General features: G+C 56.9%; 1 protein-coding gene across 1 annotated transcript in view; it reads left to right on the top strand.

Annotated features, from left to right (window-relative positions):
• The window catches only part of VIPR1 (vasoactive intestinal peptide receptor 1), a 31,896-nt gene extending 12,801 nt beyond the window's left edge, over positions 1-19,095 (top strand). Inside the window, exons 3-13 of the mRNA XM_026496804.4 lie at positions 2,488-2,595; positions 8,506-8,612; positions 9,785-9,891; positions 10,309-10,441; positions 12,779-12,932; positions 13,464-13,524; positions 13,725-13,791; positions 14,162-14,253; positions 16,627-16,756; positions 16,997-17,038; positions 17,726-19,095. Of these exons, the coding sequence (XP_026352589.2) occupies positions 2,488-2,595; positions 8,506-8,612; positions 9,785-9,891; positions 10,309-10,441; positions 12,779-12,932; positions 13,464-13,524; positions 13,725-13,791; positions 14,162-14,253; positions 16,627-16,756; positions 16,997-17,038; positions 17,726-17,917 (1,193 nt within the window). The 3' untranslated portion in view covers positions 17,918-19,095. The remainder of the gene's footprint in view (positions 1-2,487; positions 2,596-8,505; positions 8,613-9,784; positions 9,892-10,308; positions 10,442-12,778; positions 12,933-13,463; positions 13,525-13,724; positions 13,792-14,161; positions 14,254-16,626; positions 16,757-16,996; positions 17,039-17,725) is intronic.
• Positions 19,096-20,702: the final 1,607 nt, after the last annotated feature.

Raw genomic sequence — 20,702 nt, 5'->3', positions numbered from 1 at the left:
AGCCTGCTGCCTCCTCCAGGAAGCTTCCCTGACCGCATGCCCCCAATGGCCTTTCTTCCCTGGCTCCCCTGCCATGTTCTGGTGGTGTTGAGAGTCCTTGAGGTCACGTGCAGCCTCCCGAAGGGCAGTGCCCAGTCTCCCTCTCCCTGTGCCGCTTCTGGTGAAGCTGAGCTCAGGGCCGGGGACCCAGCTCCGAATCTGCTCTCTCATCCGTGCTGCAGCTGGAGAGCCAGAGAGCTGGAAGTCTGGCGGGGACCCAGACACAATAACTGGCCTACAAAACAAGGTGTGCCCAGCATTGTCAGAGGGCTAAACAGAGTCCAATGGAGCAAAATTCCTGCAAGAAATGGGCCCGGAGCCCTTCAGAACAGGAGGAGCACAAGAGATTTACTGGAGAGGGAGTGTAGGAACGCGTGAACAGGCTGCACCATTCACCAGCGACGTGAGCTTGGGCTAGTTACCTAATTGCTCCATGCCTCAGTTACTCATCTGTAAAATGGGAGAGTTAAGTAAGCTGTTTATTTAAAGAGGGTAGAACCGTGCCTCCCACGTACAAAGGCTACAAAAGTATTTGTTGGTATTGTTAACAGGGTCTCGAAGGGCTGGCAGGAGGTGCCTGGCCTGAGGGGCCCCTCCAGAGAGGCTGGCACAGGAGTGGAGGAGGGACTGGGAGCCAGAGGGAGGCTACAGAAGCCTCAAGACAGAGTGGACAGAAGTGGTTGGGGCCCCCAAGGAAGGGAGGCTGTGTTCTCTGGCCCAGCCCCACAGATCCAGGTGCTGTCAGCCTTCAGCCGCCCCTGCCACCTGGCCGCTGCAGCCCCAGAAGACGCCCCCTGCCCACAGCCAGCCCACTCCAGCACTCAGGGTCCCAGGGCTCCTCCCCACATGGGGACAGCCTTTCACCTCCTCTTCCCAGGCCCCCTTCTTGAGAACTTGTGAACCTTCGGACTTGGGCTGGGCTGGGCTGGGCCCAGCCGGCATTGACTTTGGCTTGGGGGTTGGGTTTCCTGAGAAAACCTGTCAGGGTTGCAAAGAAACAATGAACTCTCCCCCCAGGGAGGGGGATCCAGAGGAGTCCTAGTGCCTCACGGGCACCCAGACCCTGAACGGGCAGAATCATGCATCTGCCTATTGAAGCAGACTCCGAGGGATCCCGCTGTGCACCCTGCACCAGCCAGCCCTCGGGGCTCATCGGTTCGCAGCGGAAAACACAGCCTGCAGGGTGGGCTTTTCTCTCAACTCACCCCCTGAATGCCACCACCCCACAGCGCAAGTCACAGTTTGAGTTGGGGGCATACATGTTGCTATTTTAATTTTCTGAAGACTCCTCAAGACCTAGCTGAATTCCAATATACCCACCACCCCATCGTACCCAACACCTCCTTTTATGACAAATATTTGCTAATGTCTCCTTTACTATAAAATGAGATTTAGGACATGGGTATTCATTTTTAAAAAAAACGAAGTTCTGTTTGTAAAAGAAAAATAAAAAGGAAAGTGATTTATAATGAAATACTATGGACATATTCAGGCACAATCACACTGACAGATAAGAAGACATAGTCTGAAGGTTGTATCCATACTTGAACATTCTGGAAATGTGACAGGTAGGTTAATTCATACAGTGGTTGCTTCCCTGACTCAGGTTCACGGGCAGCGTTACTGGAGGTAATGTGATTTTCCAAAACCTTGAACAACTCTTAACAATATTCAACATACGGGATGCCTGGGTGGCTCAGTCGGTTAAGCGTCTGCCTTCGGCTCAGGTCAAGATCCCAGGACCCTGAGATCGAGCCCCGTATTGGGCTCCCTGCTTGGCGGGGAGCCTGCTTCTCCCTCTCCCTCTGCCTGCTGCTCTCCGTGCTTGTGCTCTCTCTCTCTCTGTCAAATAAATAAAATCTTAAAAAGAAAATAATGTTCAACACACAACAAAGCACAGTCTTCCCTCCCTTTACTCAGTTGCATTTCTGGAAAACTCCATGTATGTTAAAACTGTACAGTAAGTACCTTGTGTTAATATGTGAAATGAAGTAAGAGTCTAGGCTCTAGTCATTACAAGAGGTTTTCAGCTACACAAATGCCCAGGGGCTCATCTGAAAGTCTTGCAGAATACTGCACAATTCATTATTGTGCAACCCCTTGCAGGATGTCTGCCTGGCATCCCTGGCACCTGCCCATCAAATGCTGGGTGCGATCCCCAATCTCTGCAACAAACAAAACCCCCACCACTCTTCAAAACACCCCCAGGGGGCGCTCCATCCCTCACTGAGGACAATGGAGCTGTAGCCCTGCCACCTCCTCCCTGCTGCCCATCCAGACGGGCCCTTTGTTGCCTGGGCAGGGTGATGCCAGCCCTCTCACACTGGAGGTTCCTCCAGGTGAGACCCTGGAGGAGGAAGAAGAATGGGGACCTGTGGGCTCAGGCCCCAAGGCTGGAGGAACCCGGTGACTGTGCTGACCTGTGTGTCCTCTGCCTTCACCCCTCAGGCTGCGGCAAGATGTGGGACAACCTCACCTGCTGGCCAGCCACCCCTCCGGGCGAGGTGGTTGTCTTGGCCTGCCCCCTCATCTTTAACCTCCTTTCCCCAACTCAAGGTAAGAGCCCTGGGTTGAAGCCAGGGAGCTGGGGCAGCACAAGAGGTGCCAGCCGGGGTGGGTGCTCACCTGTCTTGGAAGTGAGAAGGCAAAGGACGGCGGTCAAAGGGGCTCAAGCAATCGGTGGGTAGCTTTCTGGGAAGAGGGTGTGCTGGTACTAGGCCTTTGAAAGATTCACAGGATTTGATTAGCTCTTCACATAAAAGATAAGCACGTGGGAAGGGCTCACTAAATATTTGTTCAGCAATTGATAACCGATTGACTGACAGATGCATGACTAAATTATGGCTCCCATGTTCCCGTTGCCTGGTCGTGATCATCTTTCACTGCCCGGAGCCGATGACCTTTTGGGCTTTGCTTACACACCTTGTCATGTTCTGCTTTGACGAAAGAAAAGGAGCCTCTTTAGGACCTGGGCTTTCTTGCTAGTGACTAGCTAAAGAAGCTTCCAGCATATGTTCAGCCATTCTTTCATTCAGGGAATGTTTATTAAACATCTACTAGTATGACAGGCATGGGCCAGACAAATACAGTGTGGGGAGCGTTAGAACGGCCATGCTGTCGGCCTGCAGGGACCTAACGCTCTAGTTAAAGGGACATTGAGCACGGAAACAAACACATGTCGTAAACGGTAAGGAGTGCTGGGAGAGGGAAGGGGGTGAGGCACAACGTTAGGGCAGGTGTTCGTGGGGGGGGATGACACTTCAGCTGCCGTCTGAAGACCTGGAGGTGGGAAAGATCCTGGGGGTGGGCACGGAGAGGGAGAATGAGCAACCCACAGGGTGGACACTAAGGAAATGCAGTGGAGGTCCCGGGGTGAGCAGACAGAGCTCAGGGGAGGGAGGACAGGAAAAGACGGGCAGCAGAGGCCATCCTGGCCCTGAGGACTGACTGAGGACTGGGACTTTTTCCTAAGCTCACTGAGAAGCTACTGGGGGTGTTAAGCCAGGAACTGACATAGTCCAACTTAGGTTTAGGATTTTAACCGACAATGCGGATTTCCATGAAAAGAAAGGATTCTGGGGAGTGCAATGGGAAGACACAGTCACAAGGCAGGTGAGAAGTGGTAATGGTTTGGACTTAGAGCATGGTGGAGGAGAGAAGTGGGGAGCTTACCTATGAAGGGTGTGTGGGACTCACGGCAGGGAAGGAGGGATCCAGCATGCCCCCCTCGGGGCTAGGTTTGATGAGCTGGGAGACTCCTTAAAGACTAAGAGAGGCGCAGGTCTAGAGTGGAGAGGACCCTAGGGAGGAGCAGGTGTGGAGGGGGGACGACCCAAGAGGGGAGCAGGTCTGGGGGGGGAGGATCCAAGAGGGGAGCAGGTCTGGAGGGGGGAGGAGCTGAGAGAGCAGCAGGTCTAGAGTGGAGAGGACCCAAGGGAGAAGCAGGTATGGAGGGGGGAGGACTCAAGGAAGAAGCAGGTGTGGAGGGGGGAGGTCCTGAGGGAGAAGCAGGTCTAGAGGGGGGAGGACCCGAGGGAGAAGCAGGTGTGGGGGGGGGGAGGATTAAGAGGAGCAGGACCTAGATAAGAATTCAGAGGCTGAGCAGAAAGACTCTTGGGCATGTCGTATTCCAGGTGGCCTTTCCATCCCTGGACCTGTTTCTCTGTAAAATGGGGACAGGAGGTGGGCCACAGGGACTCTCTGGAGCAGGCTGGCCTTGCCCCCCCCCCCCCCCCCAGTGCTCAGTGCTGTGACCTCAGCAGTGAGGGAGAGATGTCGGTGCCCTCCCTGAGGAATCTGGGAGCCATGAGAAACATGCCGAATTCCAGGCCAGCTCCCACCCAGCCCAGCTCTCCAGGGGAACCCGGCACCTCGGCAGGTGGGCGATGAACTCCTCTGGCAGCTCTCGTGCGTCCAGTCCGCAGAGCCTGGCAACCAGCCTTCTCTCAGATCCCTGGAAGTGCCTGCTACTTGTGTTCCTCCCTGACACTCCGCTAATTGCATTCCTCCTGATGGCTTTTCCTTCTGTCCCTGCTGGAATTGTCAAGGCAGCTCCTTCACTTAAGAACCTGGACCGCAGCCCACCATCTGGCTAACCCCGAGGCTGCCAGCCTCACCGGGGCCCACATGGTGCCTTCGTGCAGATGAGAAGAAGGCAGCCTCCCTCAGGCAGAGGCAGCCTCTCACCAGAACCCACCTAATGACAAATTGAATAGGAGGTAGACTGTAGCCCCATCATTTATCAGCCAGTTGCCCTTGTGCAGTGAACAACCTGCACAGCTACACCTGGTGGCCTTAGCCTCTGAAAATGGAGAGAAGTAGGAGACCAGGTTAGGGGCTGAAAATGGAAGGGAAAGAGGGCTCGTTTTCCTGGGAGGAAGGGGTGAGGCGGTGACCTTAAACTCCAAAGAGGGAGGTTTGCGAGAAGGCAAGAGTAGAGCAGGGACAATGCCAACCCCAACTCTCGCCCCTTTGGGTAACAGGACTGGGGAAGGAGTGTCCTCCCTGGAAGCATTAGAAGGGACGTAGTTCTACAGGGAAAGCTGAAGACACCTGAAGAGGATAAAGACTGTAGAGTGGGAAAGAAGTCATCTCCCTGGGTAAAAACCCCGGGGGAGGAGTGTTGGCCAGGCAAGGGACTGCTCACCAAGGCACCAAAACGTCCCTGGGGGCCTTCCATTCCTGGTCTGCATGTCTCTCATCTGTGGTGTTTTTACCCTGAAATATTTGTAAAGACATTTTTTAAGAGCGACAACTAGGATCGCTGCTTTGGTTGAGAAGACTCCACACGGGCTACGTGACTGTGGGGTCTGCGGGGTCTGTGGGACGCCTCCCCGCCCCGCCCTGCCCCCTGCATCAGGAGACCTTAGAGAAGAAAGTCCTGACACGGGCCTGAGACCTGAGACGCCTGAGACGTTTGCCCTGGCTCCCTGGGACGGGACACCACTGACAGGATTTCAGCCCGAGAGCACCATGGGCAGATCGCGCTTTGAGAACACTCTCCTCGGCTATCTCAGGGTGGGAGCGGGTTGGAGGGGACAGGAAAGTGGGGAGGGCCATCAGGATGGTGGTGGCCATGAGGAAGGGAGGCTGGGATGGGATTGGCGACTGATGGGGGAGGGGAGAGAGGGCGGAGTGGGGGCAGGAGGAAGAAGCAATTCTGCCATTTCTACCTCCAGTCACTGAGCTGTGCTTTTCTCATGGAGAGGCTGGGGAGGAGTGGAGGGGAGGCAATGACTTCTTTGTGTGACACGATGAGCTGCCAGAGACTGGGAGATTGTGGGGTTAAAGTCCCTAGCCCCTCCCTCTCGCCGTCAGTATTCCCCTCTACACACACAAGTTCTCCTGGTTCCCAGGCCCAGGCTGGAGAAAGACTTTGGACTGCTTCTTGGGGTCTCATGGTGGCCACCTTTGTGATCTCTCTTCAAGAACAGTTCCCTTTGAGACCTGGGTCACCATCCCAAGGCTCTACAAAGAGGCCACCCAGCCCTGAAGTTGACCCATTATCCACTCCCTACACCCCCCCCCTCGATATCTGGGGCAGCTAGGCTTCCAGGAGACAGGGTGCCCCTTCAGCCAGTCCGGGAGCCCAGAAAGATGTGGAGTCAGGCTAACCCATGTCTGTATCCCAAGCCTGCTGCCTCCTTGCTGTGTGACAATAGGCAGGTCACCCGACCTCTCTCGGCCTTTACATCCCTCTCCTTGGGTGGAACTCATAGTAACTCCCAATGGCCAGCCTTAACACAGTCCCATTTGCTGCCCCCCCACCCCTGCGGTGTGGATGCTGATGGGTCACCTAATTCATGATGGTACCAGGTGCCTGCTATGTCACAGGCCTGGCCTCACCAAGCCCTGGTCCTTCTGGCCAGTGAGGAGCTCAAAACTTGAGGCATTGATGTCCCAACCTCAAGGCTGGCTGATTTGGCCTTGTCGCCTTTTTTGACTTGCCCCAGGCCCCAGGCTGGTGAGGGAAGTCTGCCCAAGAATTGGATCCTGGGAGGGGCCCGCGGTGAGCTCCTGAGCTCTGGGGCTGAGGCAGGCCTGCGGTTTACTGAGGGCCTGGTTGAAGGCGGGGGATAGGAGTTGCTAAGGGCTGAGTGAGGACTTCTCTCTTGCACTGGGAGCCTCTTGCAGCAAGCGGTTGGAAGGCCGGCACAGAAAAGGGCTGCCAAGTCAGGAACTGGCCCAGCCCGACGCCTCTGCCTCAGCCAAGTCCCTCCTGCTGGCTCCAGGACCTCACAGTGGCAAGAGAGCCAGGCCCGGCTACTCCTCCCTGGCTGTCCCTCAGTTCCTCAGCCATTAAGTAGGGTGGGAAGAACGTCTTTCAAAGGGCGGCCAGGAGGATTTACGGAAATAGCGGACAGGGCATCTCCCGGTCCAGTGTATTCCAAGCGGTGTTCAGAAATATTAAATGCACATGCATGGTGACCCTCCCCGAGCTCTCAGGACAGCTCGACTCCTCCTACAGCTCTGTGCCCAGACACCTGAAACAAGTCCGCAGGTCCCCTCAGTGCAGGCGGGTGCGAGGCTACCTGGGACGACTCTGGGGATCACACATGCTGTCTGTCACCTCTCCTCTCCATGTGGCCTGGGGCAAGGGACCAACCTCTGGGAGCCTGGCTTCTCAAGTGTGAAATGGAATTCTTTTCCTCACCCCTGGGAGGGTTGAGGGGATCCAGTAAGGTGCTGGGGCTCAAGTGCTCTGTCCAGTAGTGGCAGACGAAGGTTCTCCAAACTTGTCATTGTGCTGGAGCTGCTGGTGACGGCGCTGGTCACAGCGATGGTACCAGTGATGGTGACGATGGTGACCCCAGTGATGATAGTGGCCGGGGTGCTAGTGAGGAAGGAGCTACAGGGCAAGGACATTAGGACCCAACTTCTTTCTCTGCTCTTCCTCATCTCCTCACCTCATCATACTCTCCCTCCTCCTCCATGCCTTTACCTCCTGCCATACCCCCTCCTGCCCCTTCTCCTCCCTCCTGTCCTCCTTCTCCTGCTCTTTTCCTCCCCCTCCTTCTCCTCCTCTTCCCCCTCCCTCCCACCCCAACAAGCTAGCTTTCTCTTGGATTCAGACCCGGGTGCCTCTTTCCTGAGTCCTGGGATCTTCTCTGGCTCCCCCATTTTCTCTTCGACCCCTCCCCAGGGCTAGAGAGCAGGCAGTCACAAGGGTAGCCCTCCTGCCACAGGCTCCCTTCGTGGGCTCTGCCCCTTTGCTTCAGCTTCAGGCCTCTGAGGCCAGTGGTGGAGGCCACTGCCCTGGAGCCCCAGCCGCAGCAAAGGGTAGCCCCGAGATCCTGCAGGGCTGTGCTGCTTGCTCCCCCCTCACACACCCCTTTCCCTGGGCAGGCTCCCCAGCCAGGACTCCCTGCTTCTGCATTTATGAGGATTTCAGACCTGCGCCCTTATCAGGCGTCCTCCTTCCTGCCTCACCTTTGGTCCCTCTCCAGTGGCACGTCTGAGCCACACCGGGTGTGGGAGGAAAGCAGGCCCATTGGCCCAGGCAGGCTGACCCAGGAGGAGCCCCTCGGCCCAGCCAGAGGGCTGCTGTCTGTACCCACAGGGCAGAGCAACCCTCTGCCACACCAGCACCTGTGGCCCTGTGACAAGGGTGAACACTCAGCTCACGACGAGGGTCACGGGTCATTCTGTATCAAGAGCCCAGGCTGTGACAAGGGTCGCTTTATTTATCTTGCATCGGGGGTCAGTTTCAGACATGACAAGGGGCAGGGCTGAGCCCAGGAAGGTCTGCTCTGACTGTCACTCGTGTTGGAGGGTCCCCCTGGCAGCCCTGGGGGAGAATTTCCCCACCCCAAGTGCCCCGTGATGCCCCGGGGTCTAGGGCAGGGCCACAACCGGGGGTGGCAGGGATAAGGTGAGCTCAGAGGCAGCCAGGACCCATGCCTCCTGCATGGACTCACCCTGCCCCCAGCCTCAATCTCTCTCCTCTCCGCCCCGCCCTCCACCCAGGCCGCAACGTGAGCCGTAGCTGCGCCAGCGAGGGCTGGACGGACCTGGAGCCTGGCCCCTACCCCGTTGCCTGTGGCTGGGATGACAAGGCGTCAGATTTGGACCAGGTGGGCCTCAGTGCACCCCTGCCCCCCCCCCCAAGTGCCTCGGCCTGCAAGGCTCCTTCCACTCTCTCCCAGCAAGGCGTAAGGTTGCTGTCTGTGTGGAAGCCAGGACTCACGGGGTCTGCGCTCCCCAAGCCTCCTCCCTCAGCAGACCTGCACCTCCAGGGGCTCATCCGCCTGTCTCTCCCTGACCAGGAACAGGAAGGGGACTTTCACGAGGATGACACACAGCAGCAAAAGCTGAAGCAGCCTCGCCCAGTGGGGCTACCCCACCACCTCGTGGGAGCCTTTCTCCAGCTCTAGAGGGGGCAGGGCAGGCAGGCCTCATCTTCCCATCTCACGCAGAGGGGAAACTGGGCGGCAGGTCCTGGAAGGAACCACCCTCAGATACCCGGCAGCCAGCCAGGGACAGGAACAGGGACAGGACTGTGGTCCTGAGGCCCGGGACTCTCAGAGGCCCCGGAGCGTGTGAAGAAGTACTCGCTATTTAGATGTGGGCCTGGAGCCAGGTAGGGGTTCTGATAGGGAGTCCTCAGCTAGGAGCCCCTCACTGCTTTAGTGTGGGAACCCAGGTGTGTACAGGGGTCTGTCTGCTGTGACATCTGTCCCACCCCCAGACACTCTTCTCAGAGCTTTCACTCCGCGCACGAGGGCAACTTCCTCAGAGGCCTTCAAAGCCCACCAGGTCCTCAGGCGGGATCTAAATCCCCTAAATCCCACTTGACCACTTGCCTGGACTCCAGCAGGGGTGGGTCGCGGAGAGCAAGAAGGGACTGGCTCAGTGACTGAGGCTCTGCATGTGTATCCATGGGGAGGGCACTGGGAGGCATCCAGCAAGAAGCTCTTGGATTCCAGCTTCATCCTGCCACCCCCGAAAGGCCAGATTGCCCTCATCCTGCTGCCCGCTGCCTCTGAGAGCCCACAGTGGCCAGTTACCCTCAGTGTCTCTGGTACCCCGATTCCCTGCGTGCCTCTCTTGCTGCACAGTGCGAGGGCCTCATACGGAGTCTCAAGGGCGAGAGCGTTGGGCCGCTGGGAGGCCGAGCCCTGGGCCCCTTCATCTGCCAAGGCAGGGATGGGAGGCAGGGCGCATAGGGCACGTGCCCCTGCTGGCACCCCCTAGGTGAGCCCACCCCACCTCCACCTAAGATCCCCCCTCCCCCTCCCCTCTGTAGCAACAGCGGTCAATGTTCTACAGTTCCGTGAAGACTGGCTACACCATTGGCCACAGCCTGTCCCTTGCTGCCCTTCTGGTTGCCACGGCCATCTTGAGCCTGTTCAGGTGAGGTCTAGCCCCAGCAACAAGCCTCAAAGCAGACCCAGCCAGGTCACTCCTCTGCTCGAGCCCAGCCTGGCGCAGTCATGCTCCGGCCCCCTCCCACCACCCAGGCAGCACACGCAGTCCCTGTCTTTGTCCCCCTGCCAGGCCAACCTCCCCGGGAGACAGCCAGCTGCTCAGAGCCTAGTCCCCACAGGATGGTGCTGACCCTAGGGATAGGGCACCAGAGGGTGGGGCTGGCCCCAGAGGCGGAGACAGTGGGAGGCCAGGCTGCACCGGGGCTGGGGCCCCTGGGGGCGGGGCCTGCACTTGGAGGCCACGTGCTGCCCCTGCCTTCCCCTCTCAGGGAACACTGGACAGTGTGGTGGGGGTGGGGCTCCGAGGCCCCTGCCGCCTCCCAGCTCTGCCCACCTTGCACAGGAAGCTCCACTGCACCCGGAACTACATCCATATGCACCTCTTCATCTCCTTCATCCTGAGGGCCGCCTCTGTCTTCATCAAAGACTTGACCCTCTTCGACAGCGAGGAGTCGGACCATTGCACCAAGGGCTCGGTGAGAACCCTGCCCAGGCCCACCTCGCTCTCCCTCTTAACCTTCACCTCACACCTGAAGCCCTCTTCTCCTGCTTTCTCCCCCTTTCCTCTCTCCTTCCTCTTCTCTCTCTCTCCAAGGATGGCCAAACCCCCATCTCCTCCTTCCTCTTCTCTCTCTCTCCAAGGATGGCCAAACCCCCATCTCCTCCTTCCTCCTCTCTCTCTCTCCAAGGATGGTCAACTCCCCATCTGCCCCCATCTGCAGCTCCTTGAATCCCACTCCCCTCCCAGAAACAGGAGATGGTACTCAGCTGCCTGGAAGCTCACAGACCTGCCCGCGCCTGTGACAAATGCCTCTCCTTGGTTGGAAATGTGACATTTTATGGCCAGAGTCCACAGCCCCCCGTCCCACCACTGTTGTTGACTTCCCAAGTGAACTTCGGGAACTCCCTGCCTCGGTTTCCCCATCTTGCAAGGACTTCCTAGTTTCCTTCTTATGCCCCCCCACTACCACCTGGAGTCAGTTCAAACACACAGCCCTTCTCTTCCCTTCTTCCCCTGTGATCTGCCCTGTTCTGGGCCTTCCTCAGGAAGGGAAGTTAAGAGAGTGTCTAAGGAATTCCTTGACCATCACTAAGGGGTCCATCTCCAAATGATCGTGAGCACTGGGCCCCCTCTCTGAGTGCCCCAGATCTAAGACAGAGAGCTGAAGACCAGCCCTGGCTCCCACCCATTCCTATGGCCAGTGACTCATTGCTTCATGAGGGACCTCAGAGGCAGTGCATTATTTCGGGGGTCAGCAATACCTTCTCCCCAGAGAATGAACCCATGATGGTGGAATCTCAGGCATCTTGACAAGAGGGAGGGAAAACCCCGGGTGGCCACCCTGGCCAACCCCAGAGCTCCTCAGAGGATCCCACCAGGAGCTGGGACCTCTGAGCCGCAGAGTTTGGGAGGCCAGGAGGCCTCCAGCACACTTGTTAAGGATAATTGTGGAGACTGGCTTCCCAGTTCATTAGCAACTATCTGAAGCTTTTCTAGGGCAAGAAGCACAGATAATTGTCATGTTAAAGAGATGAGCTATTCTAGTTGTAAAGCGAGTGGGTGAGAATGGGGGACACCGCCCACCTGTAGCTGGCAGGACTGGAGTGCCACCTGAGGAAGGAGCTTGCAGCCATGGGGACAGGAGAGCAAGCTGCTCTCTGAGGATGTCTTAAAGCCAAGGGCACAGGAAGGGTGGGAGCCTGTGTTCCAGGGAGGAGTGGAATCTAGAGGGCTTCCTGGAGGAGGATGGCTTTAAGCTCTGGCCCACAGCTATTTGGGCTTGATCTGAAATGGAAGACTTTCTGGGAGAGGACAGAGGGCCCAAAGGACCTTCCAGTTATGCCATGTGGGCCACCCAGAGTCCCTGATTGCCCTACTCAGGGATCCCCCTGACTGTCCCGTTGTCCTCACCTGCCTGGGGAACCCATTCTCCCTCCAGCTCCTCTGCCCCCAGAAGGAATGACCATCCCTTTCCTCTCCTCTTCATTTCTACTTCCTCCTCCTCTTGCCTCTTCTCTGCCCCCATCTGTCCTCAACATTTCCATCAGGGTCCCCCACTCCACAGCGCACAGTGCATAGCCCCACACATTCATGCAACTCTTGCAAACTCAAGAAGAATTCTCCCTCAGACCTCTTCCAGCTACCTTCAATCCTAATTGAAATAAGGCGAATGAGTAGGTGGGGGAGGGGTTACGTGAATGGGTAGGTAGATGGATGGCTGATTAAGTCAGTGCATTGATGGCTGTGTGGGTAGACGGATAGATGGGTAAAGCAAGAAAAATTGGATAGATGATGGGTAGAGGGGTGGGTGAGTAGATAGGCGGGTGGATGCATGGATGACTGGATGATGAGGTAGATGGATGCTAGTGGGTGTCTAGTAGGTGGAAAGGTAGAAGAATGGAGAGATAGATGGGTGAGTGCATGGATGGGTTGATAGATGGGAAGATGAATAAATGATCAGTGGATGCATGGGTGGTGGACGGACAGATGGATGAGCTGGTAGTGGGTATCTAGTGGGTAAAGAAATGGAATTGGTGGGTGGGTGGGTGGGTAGATATATAGAAGGAAAATGAATAGTTGCTAAACTGATGGATGGATAATTAAAATTGCAAGCTTATCCCAGAATATCAGATGATCGAATATCAAGGATAATGGGAAAACCACCGGGAACATTTCTAAGGCGACACTGCAAAAACAACAGAGAGAAAAAGTTGGCCGTGCTGCACCTGTGTTTGTTGCCCCAAACAGACTGTGGGCAGGCAGGGGACCCCTGCGAGCCCCAGTGAGCCCCTCCTCTGTCCTCCCCCTGCAGGTGAGCTGTAAGGCAGCCATGGTCTTATTCCAGTACTGTGTCATGGCGAACTTCTTCTGGCTGCTGGTGGAGGGCCTCTACCTGCACACCCTGCTTGCCGTCTCCTTCTTCTCTGAGCGGAAGTACTTCTGGGGGTACATACTCATCGGCTGGGGTATGGTACCAGGGAGGGCTTCCAGGCTGGGGACAGAGGGGGCAAGGCCTGGGGAGCTCACTAGAGGGTGGGTGCCAACCCGGCCTACCTTCTTAGGTCTTCCTGGGCTGCGGGTCCTGCCTGCCAGGCTCTCAGCCAAGGGTTGACAAAAGTCCCCCAAATGTCTGAGCCCAGGGCCCGTGCCCTCAGGCTGCAGCTGCACCTAGGACTGATCTGTGGGACAGGTTCTGTGAGCATCCATTTCCCCTTCAGCCCTTGAACCACAGGGGCACTGCTAGTCTGTAAAGTGCCTCCGTCAAAGTTAGAGGAAGATTCTCCCTTTGGGCGGACACAGCCCCTCAGGCATAGAGCTCCACCCCCTCAGTGGAGCGAGCATCCTTGCACAGTGAACAACCTATGTAACCACAGGGGGCAGCCCTGGCAACCCACCCTTTTCTCCCTCCCTCCTTCTCTCTCTTTCTCTCTGGTTCTTTCTCCTAAACCTCTCCCTTGTGCCCTCTCTTCTCTTTCTCTTGCTTTTGGCCCTGACAGGGGTGCCCAGCACATTCACCATTGTGTGGACCATCATCATGATCCATTTTGAAGATTATGGGTGAGCTGCCCCCCCATCCCCTCCCCCTGGCTGCCATCTCTGGGGGCAGATCCCCTGGGTGGGATGAGGGGGACCTGGGAGCAACAGACTCTGGGCCTGGGTTTCTAAAGGGTTTGGGGACAGAACTGGAACACCCGGGAGGGCCTCTCACTCTGGCTGCAGACAACTGCTCTCATTCTCCCCCACCATGCCCTGTCCAGATGCTGGGACACCATCAACTCCTCATTGTGGTGGATCATACAGGCCCCCATCCTCACCTCCATCTTGGTAAGGCCTCCTCCCACCACACAGAGATGGGGAAACTGAGGCCCAGCTTGGGTAGTCAGCTTACTTTAGGCCACACAGGAGATTCACGTCAGGGTCAGAACCGGAACATAGGCTTCCCAGTGCCTGCAGGACTTTCCCCATCCCTTTCCCCATCAGTTCCTCCTCTAGGGTAAAGAAAATGGATTGGGAGGCCCAGTCCTTGGAGATGTGAAGTAGAGTTCCCAGATGGCCTGCCCCAAGGGGGAAAAGCTAGGGAAGAGATAAGATGGACAGGCAGCAGGCTCCTGAGGAAAAAAACAGGCCATCAGCCCAGGGAGCTGGACATCCCGGCCTCCCCTCTCTGACCACTGACCTTGACCTCATCCACCAGGTGAACTTTATCCTATTTATTCGCATCATCCGAATCCTGGTTCAGAAACTTCGGTCCCCAGATGTGGGGAAGAGTGACAGCAGCCCATACTCGTGAGTATGCCCTGGGTCCCCCAGGGTCCCCATCCCCGGTCTTCAAATCTGCCCACATTTCCTTGAAGTTCTCCAGGAGCTTTGGCAACTCCAGAGTCGCCAAATAGCCACCTTCCTCTTGCCCACCTCCATCCCCGTGACCTGGTCACTTCCCTAGCAAGTGATCTGACCCAGGTATGCATCTGCCACCCGTCCAGGGGGCCTGAGAAGACAACGGATACCCTGTGCGCTATTCACACTGTGCGCCCCGTCCCTGGCATGTGCCTGGCACAGAAAAGGGATACAGGAAATGCCCAGTAGATGCTGGCCCCGGGGAACCCCCAGGTGAACAATGAGGCAGCCACATTCAGGATGCAGCAGTCCTCAGTAATAATAACATCTGCGGCTTCCATGCCTGGCTTGCGCTAAGGGGTTTCTGCACACCATCTTACATCACCCACATAGTCCCTGATAAACTGTTCCCATTTTACAGGTGAGGAAACGGACACATGCTCCTTCCTCTTCAGGGGTCTGGGAGCGCATCGCCGTGGCAGGGGAGGGCCCGGTGTCCATGGGACAGTAGCCTTGCTCCTTGCGTAGAAAGGTGTGAGGGCTGTCCTCCACTTCTGGGAGGACTGGAGACACAATGGGTTCATGAGAACAGCAGGGCTCAAAGATAGAACGAAAGAAACATGGACAGGGTGGCTGTGGGGAGGTGAGTAGGGGTCTGCCTGCCTACAGGTGGGAATAGGAAATGGCTTATCAGTGTTGCAGAGACTGGGCAACCCTGGGGCATCCCCTAAGGGCCTTCCAGTCCTGGGATTCTGGACTGTTCCTGGCCTGGATTCTCTTTGGGGAGTCTTGTGCTGTGGTTCTAAGATTCTTGGCTAGAATGTCACGAGCTGCTGGATTTAGGATTCTATTCTGGAATCCTGTGCTTCTCTCTGATGAGTCTAAGGCTCACGTTCCCAGTGTGACGGCATTCTCCCCCGCTGGGTGCGTAGGAAGCGCTTCCCTTCCAGTCTGAGAACGGAAGGCCCTGCACGGGTCTGTCATCTGCCAGGGGGCAGCACATCAGGCCTGTGCCTCCCCATCCTCTGCTTTGCCTGTGGGGCCCTGTACATCTGCTCCAAAGGGCTCGAATCGGAAGCAAAGAGAGCTGGTCATCACCAGGTTCCCATGGGTGAGACAAACTGAACAGCTGTCGGCAGGCAGAAGGGGTGGGGGGGAATGGGAGATGGAGCTCCCCGCTGAGGGGCTGTCAGCTCCCACTCTCCACCTCCCCATAAGCCTTCAATTTAAAGAAAGCCTCCATCTGTCAGCCTCAGGCATGTGGGATAGGTTTGTGGCCAAAGAGGGGTGGGCAGTGCTCAGGATCTTGGCACGGCTGGGAACTGGGCCCAGGAAGGAGCAGGAAGGGCAAGGCCAGCTTCTCTGCCCCCAGTCGGCTGTGGGACCTCAAACCCGGGACTAGGGTTCCCTGTACTGACTGCCAAGGCAGAACAGATAAAGGCGGAGACCCCCTGCCCCTCAGACCTCTCCCAGCCAGGGAACCATGGGCTCACTGAGCTGCCTGGACCGACTATGAGGTCAGGTGGCTGGGAGGCCTCAACCAGGATGAGCCCTGCTCCGTCGGAGAGGGAGGAGTCACTTAGAATGAGTATCAACCCTGCCCAGCGCACAAGGCTGGTGAAGGAGGCACTGACCCTTGGGAGCATGCTGGGAGTGTGTCTATGGGTGTGGGGAGGCTGGGAGAGAGGGAAGCAATTCCAGCAAAGGTGGCAACTCCTAGAGGAGTGGACGGCAGAGAAGCCAGAGACAGAGAGCTGTACTACACCAGGCACACACTTGAGTGCCCAGCATCCTCCCAAGTGGCCTTGGGCATATGTGGTCAGCACCCCAGTTAAAGAGACTTCCTTCCCAAATGTCTTCATCCCCAGTTAGAGAATTGGTTTCTCCTGGATCCGTTGCATTTTATAGCACCCAAAGCTCTTCTGAATTTACAGTGGGCCCCATGTCTGTCATTTGATCCTCTTGAGCAGACATTTACCCTACTGTAAAGATTAGGGAAACTGAGACCAGGAGAGGGGGAACCAGGACCTCCCATGGGCTGAGAACATCTCTCCCTTTGCTGCCACAGAGCTTGAAAGACTATGTCTCATCCTCAGGGTTCACTACTGGCCGCCATTGTAGACCCTTCTCCAGAAGGGTGAGAGCAGAGTTTCCTTCTCCCCCATGCTGCCCTCCAGGCTAGGAGAGCTGGGGGCCCCGAGGGCATAGGTACTGCAGATCTGGAGCAGAAACAGGGGTGCACATGGTATTCCCAGGAGTCCGCAGCCCATCCCCCCACACCCCGGTCGTCGTCCCCACTGTCTGCCCCTCTCCTATCCCCAGGAGGCTGGCCAAGTCCACCCTTCTGCTGATTCCCCTGTTTGGAGCACACTACTTCATGTTCGCCTTCTTTCCCCACAACTTTAAAGCTGAAGTGAAAATGGTCTTCGAGCTCGTCGTGGGATCTTTCCAGGTATGAACCATCGACCGAAGCCTGCATTCTTCTCTGGGCTTTAAGGGAATTCAACCTTGGGCCTTGGCCCCTTGCCAGTGGCTTCCAATTTTTTCACTGTAATAAGTACTGATTAAGCACCTACTGGCTGCTTAGCTCTTTGGTTAACCAGGGGAACTCAGGGGCCAGGGCCAGGGGTGGTACAGGGCTGCGGGCTCCAGAGTCTGTCTACCTCACCTCTCCTGCTCCCTTCTTCCCCAGGGTTTTGTGGTGGCCATCCTCTACTGCTTCCTCAATGGCGAGGTAAGCCCCTCCCAGGCCTTGGGGACCAGGAGATAGCACTCTGGTTGGCCCAGGGTCTGAAACACTGATGGGATATGTGCAGAGCAAGGATGGCTTAAATCTTGCTACTCCGAGTGTGGTTCTCAGACCAGAAAATAGGTGGGGGTGCACGCCTAGGACCTTGTTAAAAATGCTGATTTCTGCCCCCACCCTGCCCCCCAGACCTCCTGACTTCTCATGTGCATTTTAAGACACACACACACACACACACACACACACACACACACACCCCTGGGATTCATGTGCACATCAGTTAAGCAGCTGTGTGCAGCGAGTGGGGGTGGGGGAAGGGGGTGGGCAGCCAGTGGTGGCAGTTACTGTGCAGCCCTGGTTACAAAGCATGGAAATCCAACCACTCAGATGAGCCCAAGCGAGCTGGGGGGCAGGGATCAGGAGAACGGGGATACAGCCACCCCCAGGCAGCACCCCTCTCCCTCCCTGGACTGCACACTCTGATCCTGTCTGCCTCCTACCTCCTCCCACTCCAAGGCCTTGATGTGACTCCCATTCCTATGTGGTCCCAACTGGGCAATGGCCAAGGTAGCATCCGGGTCTCTCCGTGTAGACTCCACCCTAAATCCGGAGCAGCCCAATCAGCAGTCGGGGAGGCTTCCTAGGGGCGGGCTTGACCACCCTCCCTTTCCCCAGGTGCAGGCGGAGCTGCGGCGGAAGTGGAGGCGCTGGCACCTGAAGGGCATCTTGGGCTCGAAGCTCAAATACCATCACCCCTCGGGAGGCAGCAACGGGGCCACATGCAGCACGCAGGTGTCCATGCTGACCCGCGTCAGCCCCGGCGCGCGCCGTTCCTCCAGCTTCCAGGCCGAAGTCTCCCTGGTCTGACCGCCGGGCGGCCACCCCCGGGGACGGCACCGTGGACGGAGGCGGGCCCCGGCCCTGGGCTTGGAGACTGTCCCGACCCCCAGGCCACTGTCTAGACGCCCCTAGAGATCTCTGCCCTGGCGTTTTCCCGAGGAGAGGAGGGCGCACAGATGCGGGAGCCGTTTCTCAGCGAGCAGGTGCGCCGGGTGCTCGGACCCGGGAAGGTGCGGGCTGGAGCTCCGTCGGCAGACTGCTCCCCGCAAAGTCCCCTCCACCGATCGAGGGCCAGAAATCCACACGCTCACCTGACTCCGCGCCCGTCGCTCTCAGGAGTCACCCAGGAAGGCCACCGCCGGTCCCCTCACGGTGCCGGTGGGAACGTGGAGTGCGCCGAGGACGCAGAGATCTTGCTCCTAAAGGCCACCCGCCGCCACCACCTTCACCGGGCCTGATGCTCCGCCGTGGCTGTCAAGTTCCTTTGGGTGAAGCATTGCCATTTCAGGCATCTCTTCCAAGATGCAGTCCCCTCCCCCAGCGCCGTCCTCGGGGCTGCCGGCTCCTCCCCGTGGAGGAGTTCGTCTGCCTCAGGCAGGTGCGGGTCTGATAGGGAGTTTCGTTTGGGGTGCACAGGTGTGTCCAGAGTCCCCGCTGAAGTGGAGTGGGACAGTTGAGACTGCCCTACGGACTGTGGAAGCTTCCCTTGGCTGTCCACCTGTGTGCCGACTGTTACAACCAGGTTCAGAGACGGGCACTCCTGAGCCCCTTACTCCTCATGTGCTCAGTAAGGTGGGAGCTTCGGTCCCTATTTCTCAGACAGGACACAGTCTCACAGAGCGCAGTACCTCGCCTGTCACCCAGCTAGGGTTTGATCCCAGCTCTGACTGACTGGCAAGTGAAAGCACAGGCTCTTAACTGCTGCATTTTATATATTGTAACAAGCTGAATCCTCTTGGTTATTTGTATCACCACTAATATTATTACCACCCTGCCGGCAACGCTATTCCCACCCGACCCAGCCTGGAGTGGGGCCGAGGAGTCCTCTGGCCCGTATGTCATCCAGACCAGAGCCTGCTGGTTGTGGCAGCCTATGTCTACCCTGCACCCTGCGGCCACGTGGCTTCCTGCCCACGCCCCAGCCAGAAGACCCCCTCAGTTCTGCAAACAGGCTTGTACAACAATAAATGGTGGGTTGCATTGCCTTGGTTTCTCTGGTGAATGATGTTCCCATCTGGCTTCCAACGTACAGCCATTTCCCCCCATTCAGAGAAGGGGATGTCGAAAAGGAGGGGAGGTCACCGTAGCCAGCTGCCACCATTTGGATGGGAATCCTACACTTCCAGGTGACGGGCAGGCAATTCTAAAGGCCTTCAACTCTTGTTTCATTGAGTGGTATCCTCTGCCTTCTGAGAGTGATGAAGGTCCTCACTCTCTGATGAGGACCCTGGGATGGGAGGACCTGGTGTAAGGTCCTCATTGTGTCCCCTGACCGTCTAAATCCAGCTAAGAGGAGACAATTCTATTCTTGGATCACTGCCAAACAGCTGAAAGAGCTGCCTGTGGTCCCCAAAATGGTTAAGTGGGAGCATTTTCCAGGCCACAGTGATTCCTGCAGAAAGGGAGGGGTGCATGGGGTATGAGCTGACCATGTTGACATTGCCCAGAGTTCAGCTAAGAGGCGATAGATAGAGGACAGAACAAATGTCACCAAAATGAGTGGCAGAGCCAATACGATTAATGGAAAAGGTTAGACGCAGAGGCAGTAGGGTGAAGTCGATGTCAGTTAACAAGAGGTCTCCAAAGCCATTGCCTGACCTGACCCCTTGGCTTCCACTTCCTGCAAACTTGCAAGGAGGTTGTCTTGGTTCAGGAACAGGACAGGGACACCACGCTGGTAAAAAAATAAATAAATACATAAAAAATAAATTTTAAAAAAGCAGCTAGAATAGACTGGCAAAGGCTCAGATCTGCTTGCAAGCCTCCTTCAAAGCCTTGTCCTACTCAGTACCATCCCAGGACCCACTACCAATGACAGCCCCACCCCAGGACCCTGCAGAGGCCCAACTCAGGGGCAGTTAGGCCAGGTTCAGAATGATGGACCCAGAGCAGGGACAGCCCCAGGCACATACCCTTGGATCAGGAGGTCTGGCAGCCCCAGGCACATACCCTTGGCCCAGGAGGTCTGGCAGTAGCAAACTCCATCTAGAGTCACATGCCCTGTTCATGGTCAGCCGTAGGACAGAGGAGGGAATGTTCCTAGCTTTGGTTTCAGGCACTCTCCGGCCTGCTGGAGAGAGCATTCTCAGCACTCACCATCTCTCCCCTGCCCAGACTAACAGTTGTAACCACTGATGGGGTGCTGATGGTGGAGAGCTGGGGGGGGGAGGCTGTTTGGGGCTTCTGGAACTTGCTCCATTCTTCCCTGAGAGTCTCCCATCCCTACTACTCCAAGGCATGGGTGATGAGAGATAAGGACAGGCAGGATGGCCATGCTCTTCTCACCCAGCTGGGCCACGTCACTGACTCTGATTTCCCTCCTCCCCTTCTCAACTCAGTGCCTCTCTGAACTGGTTCCAGGGACGTTGTCTACCAGTAAGGTCCAGAAGACCCAGCCCTAATCGTTTAGTCCCAATTCTGATTCAGATGTTCTCATAGATCTTGAGCAGTTCCCCGTCTCTCTCTGGGCCTCAGTTATTCCACCTGATGGAAGGTCAGACTTAGCTCCTGGCTAAGGCATGAGCAGATAACGAGGAAGGGGCTGCTGAGAGCCCTCTGCCACCAGCTCTGTCCTCTGGGCTCGGGGAGGACA

The sequence above is a fragment of the Ursus arctos genome, unplaced genomic scaffold, assembly GCF_023065955.2.
Source record: "Ursus arctos isolate Adak ecotype North America unplaced genomic scaffold, UrsArc2.0 scaffold_20, whole genome shotgun sequence".
Lineage (NCBI taxonomy): Eukaryota > Metazoa > Chordata > Mammalia > Carnivora > Ursidae > Ursus > Ursus arctos.
The sequence above is the reverse complement of the archived record's forward strand: the minus strand, read 5'-3'. Positions and strand labels throughout refer to the sequence as shown.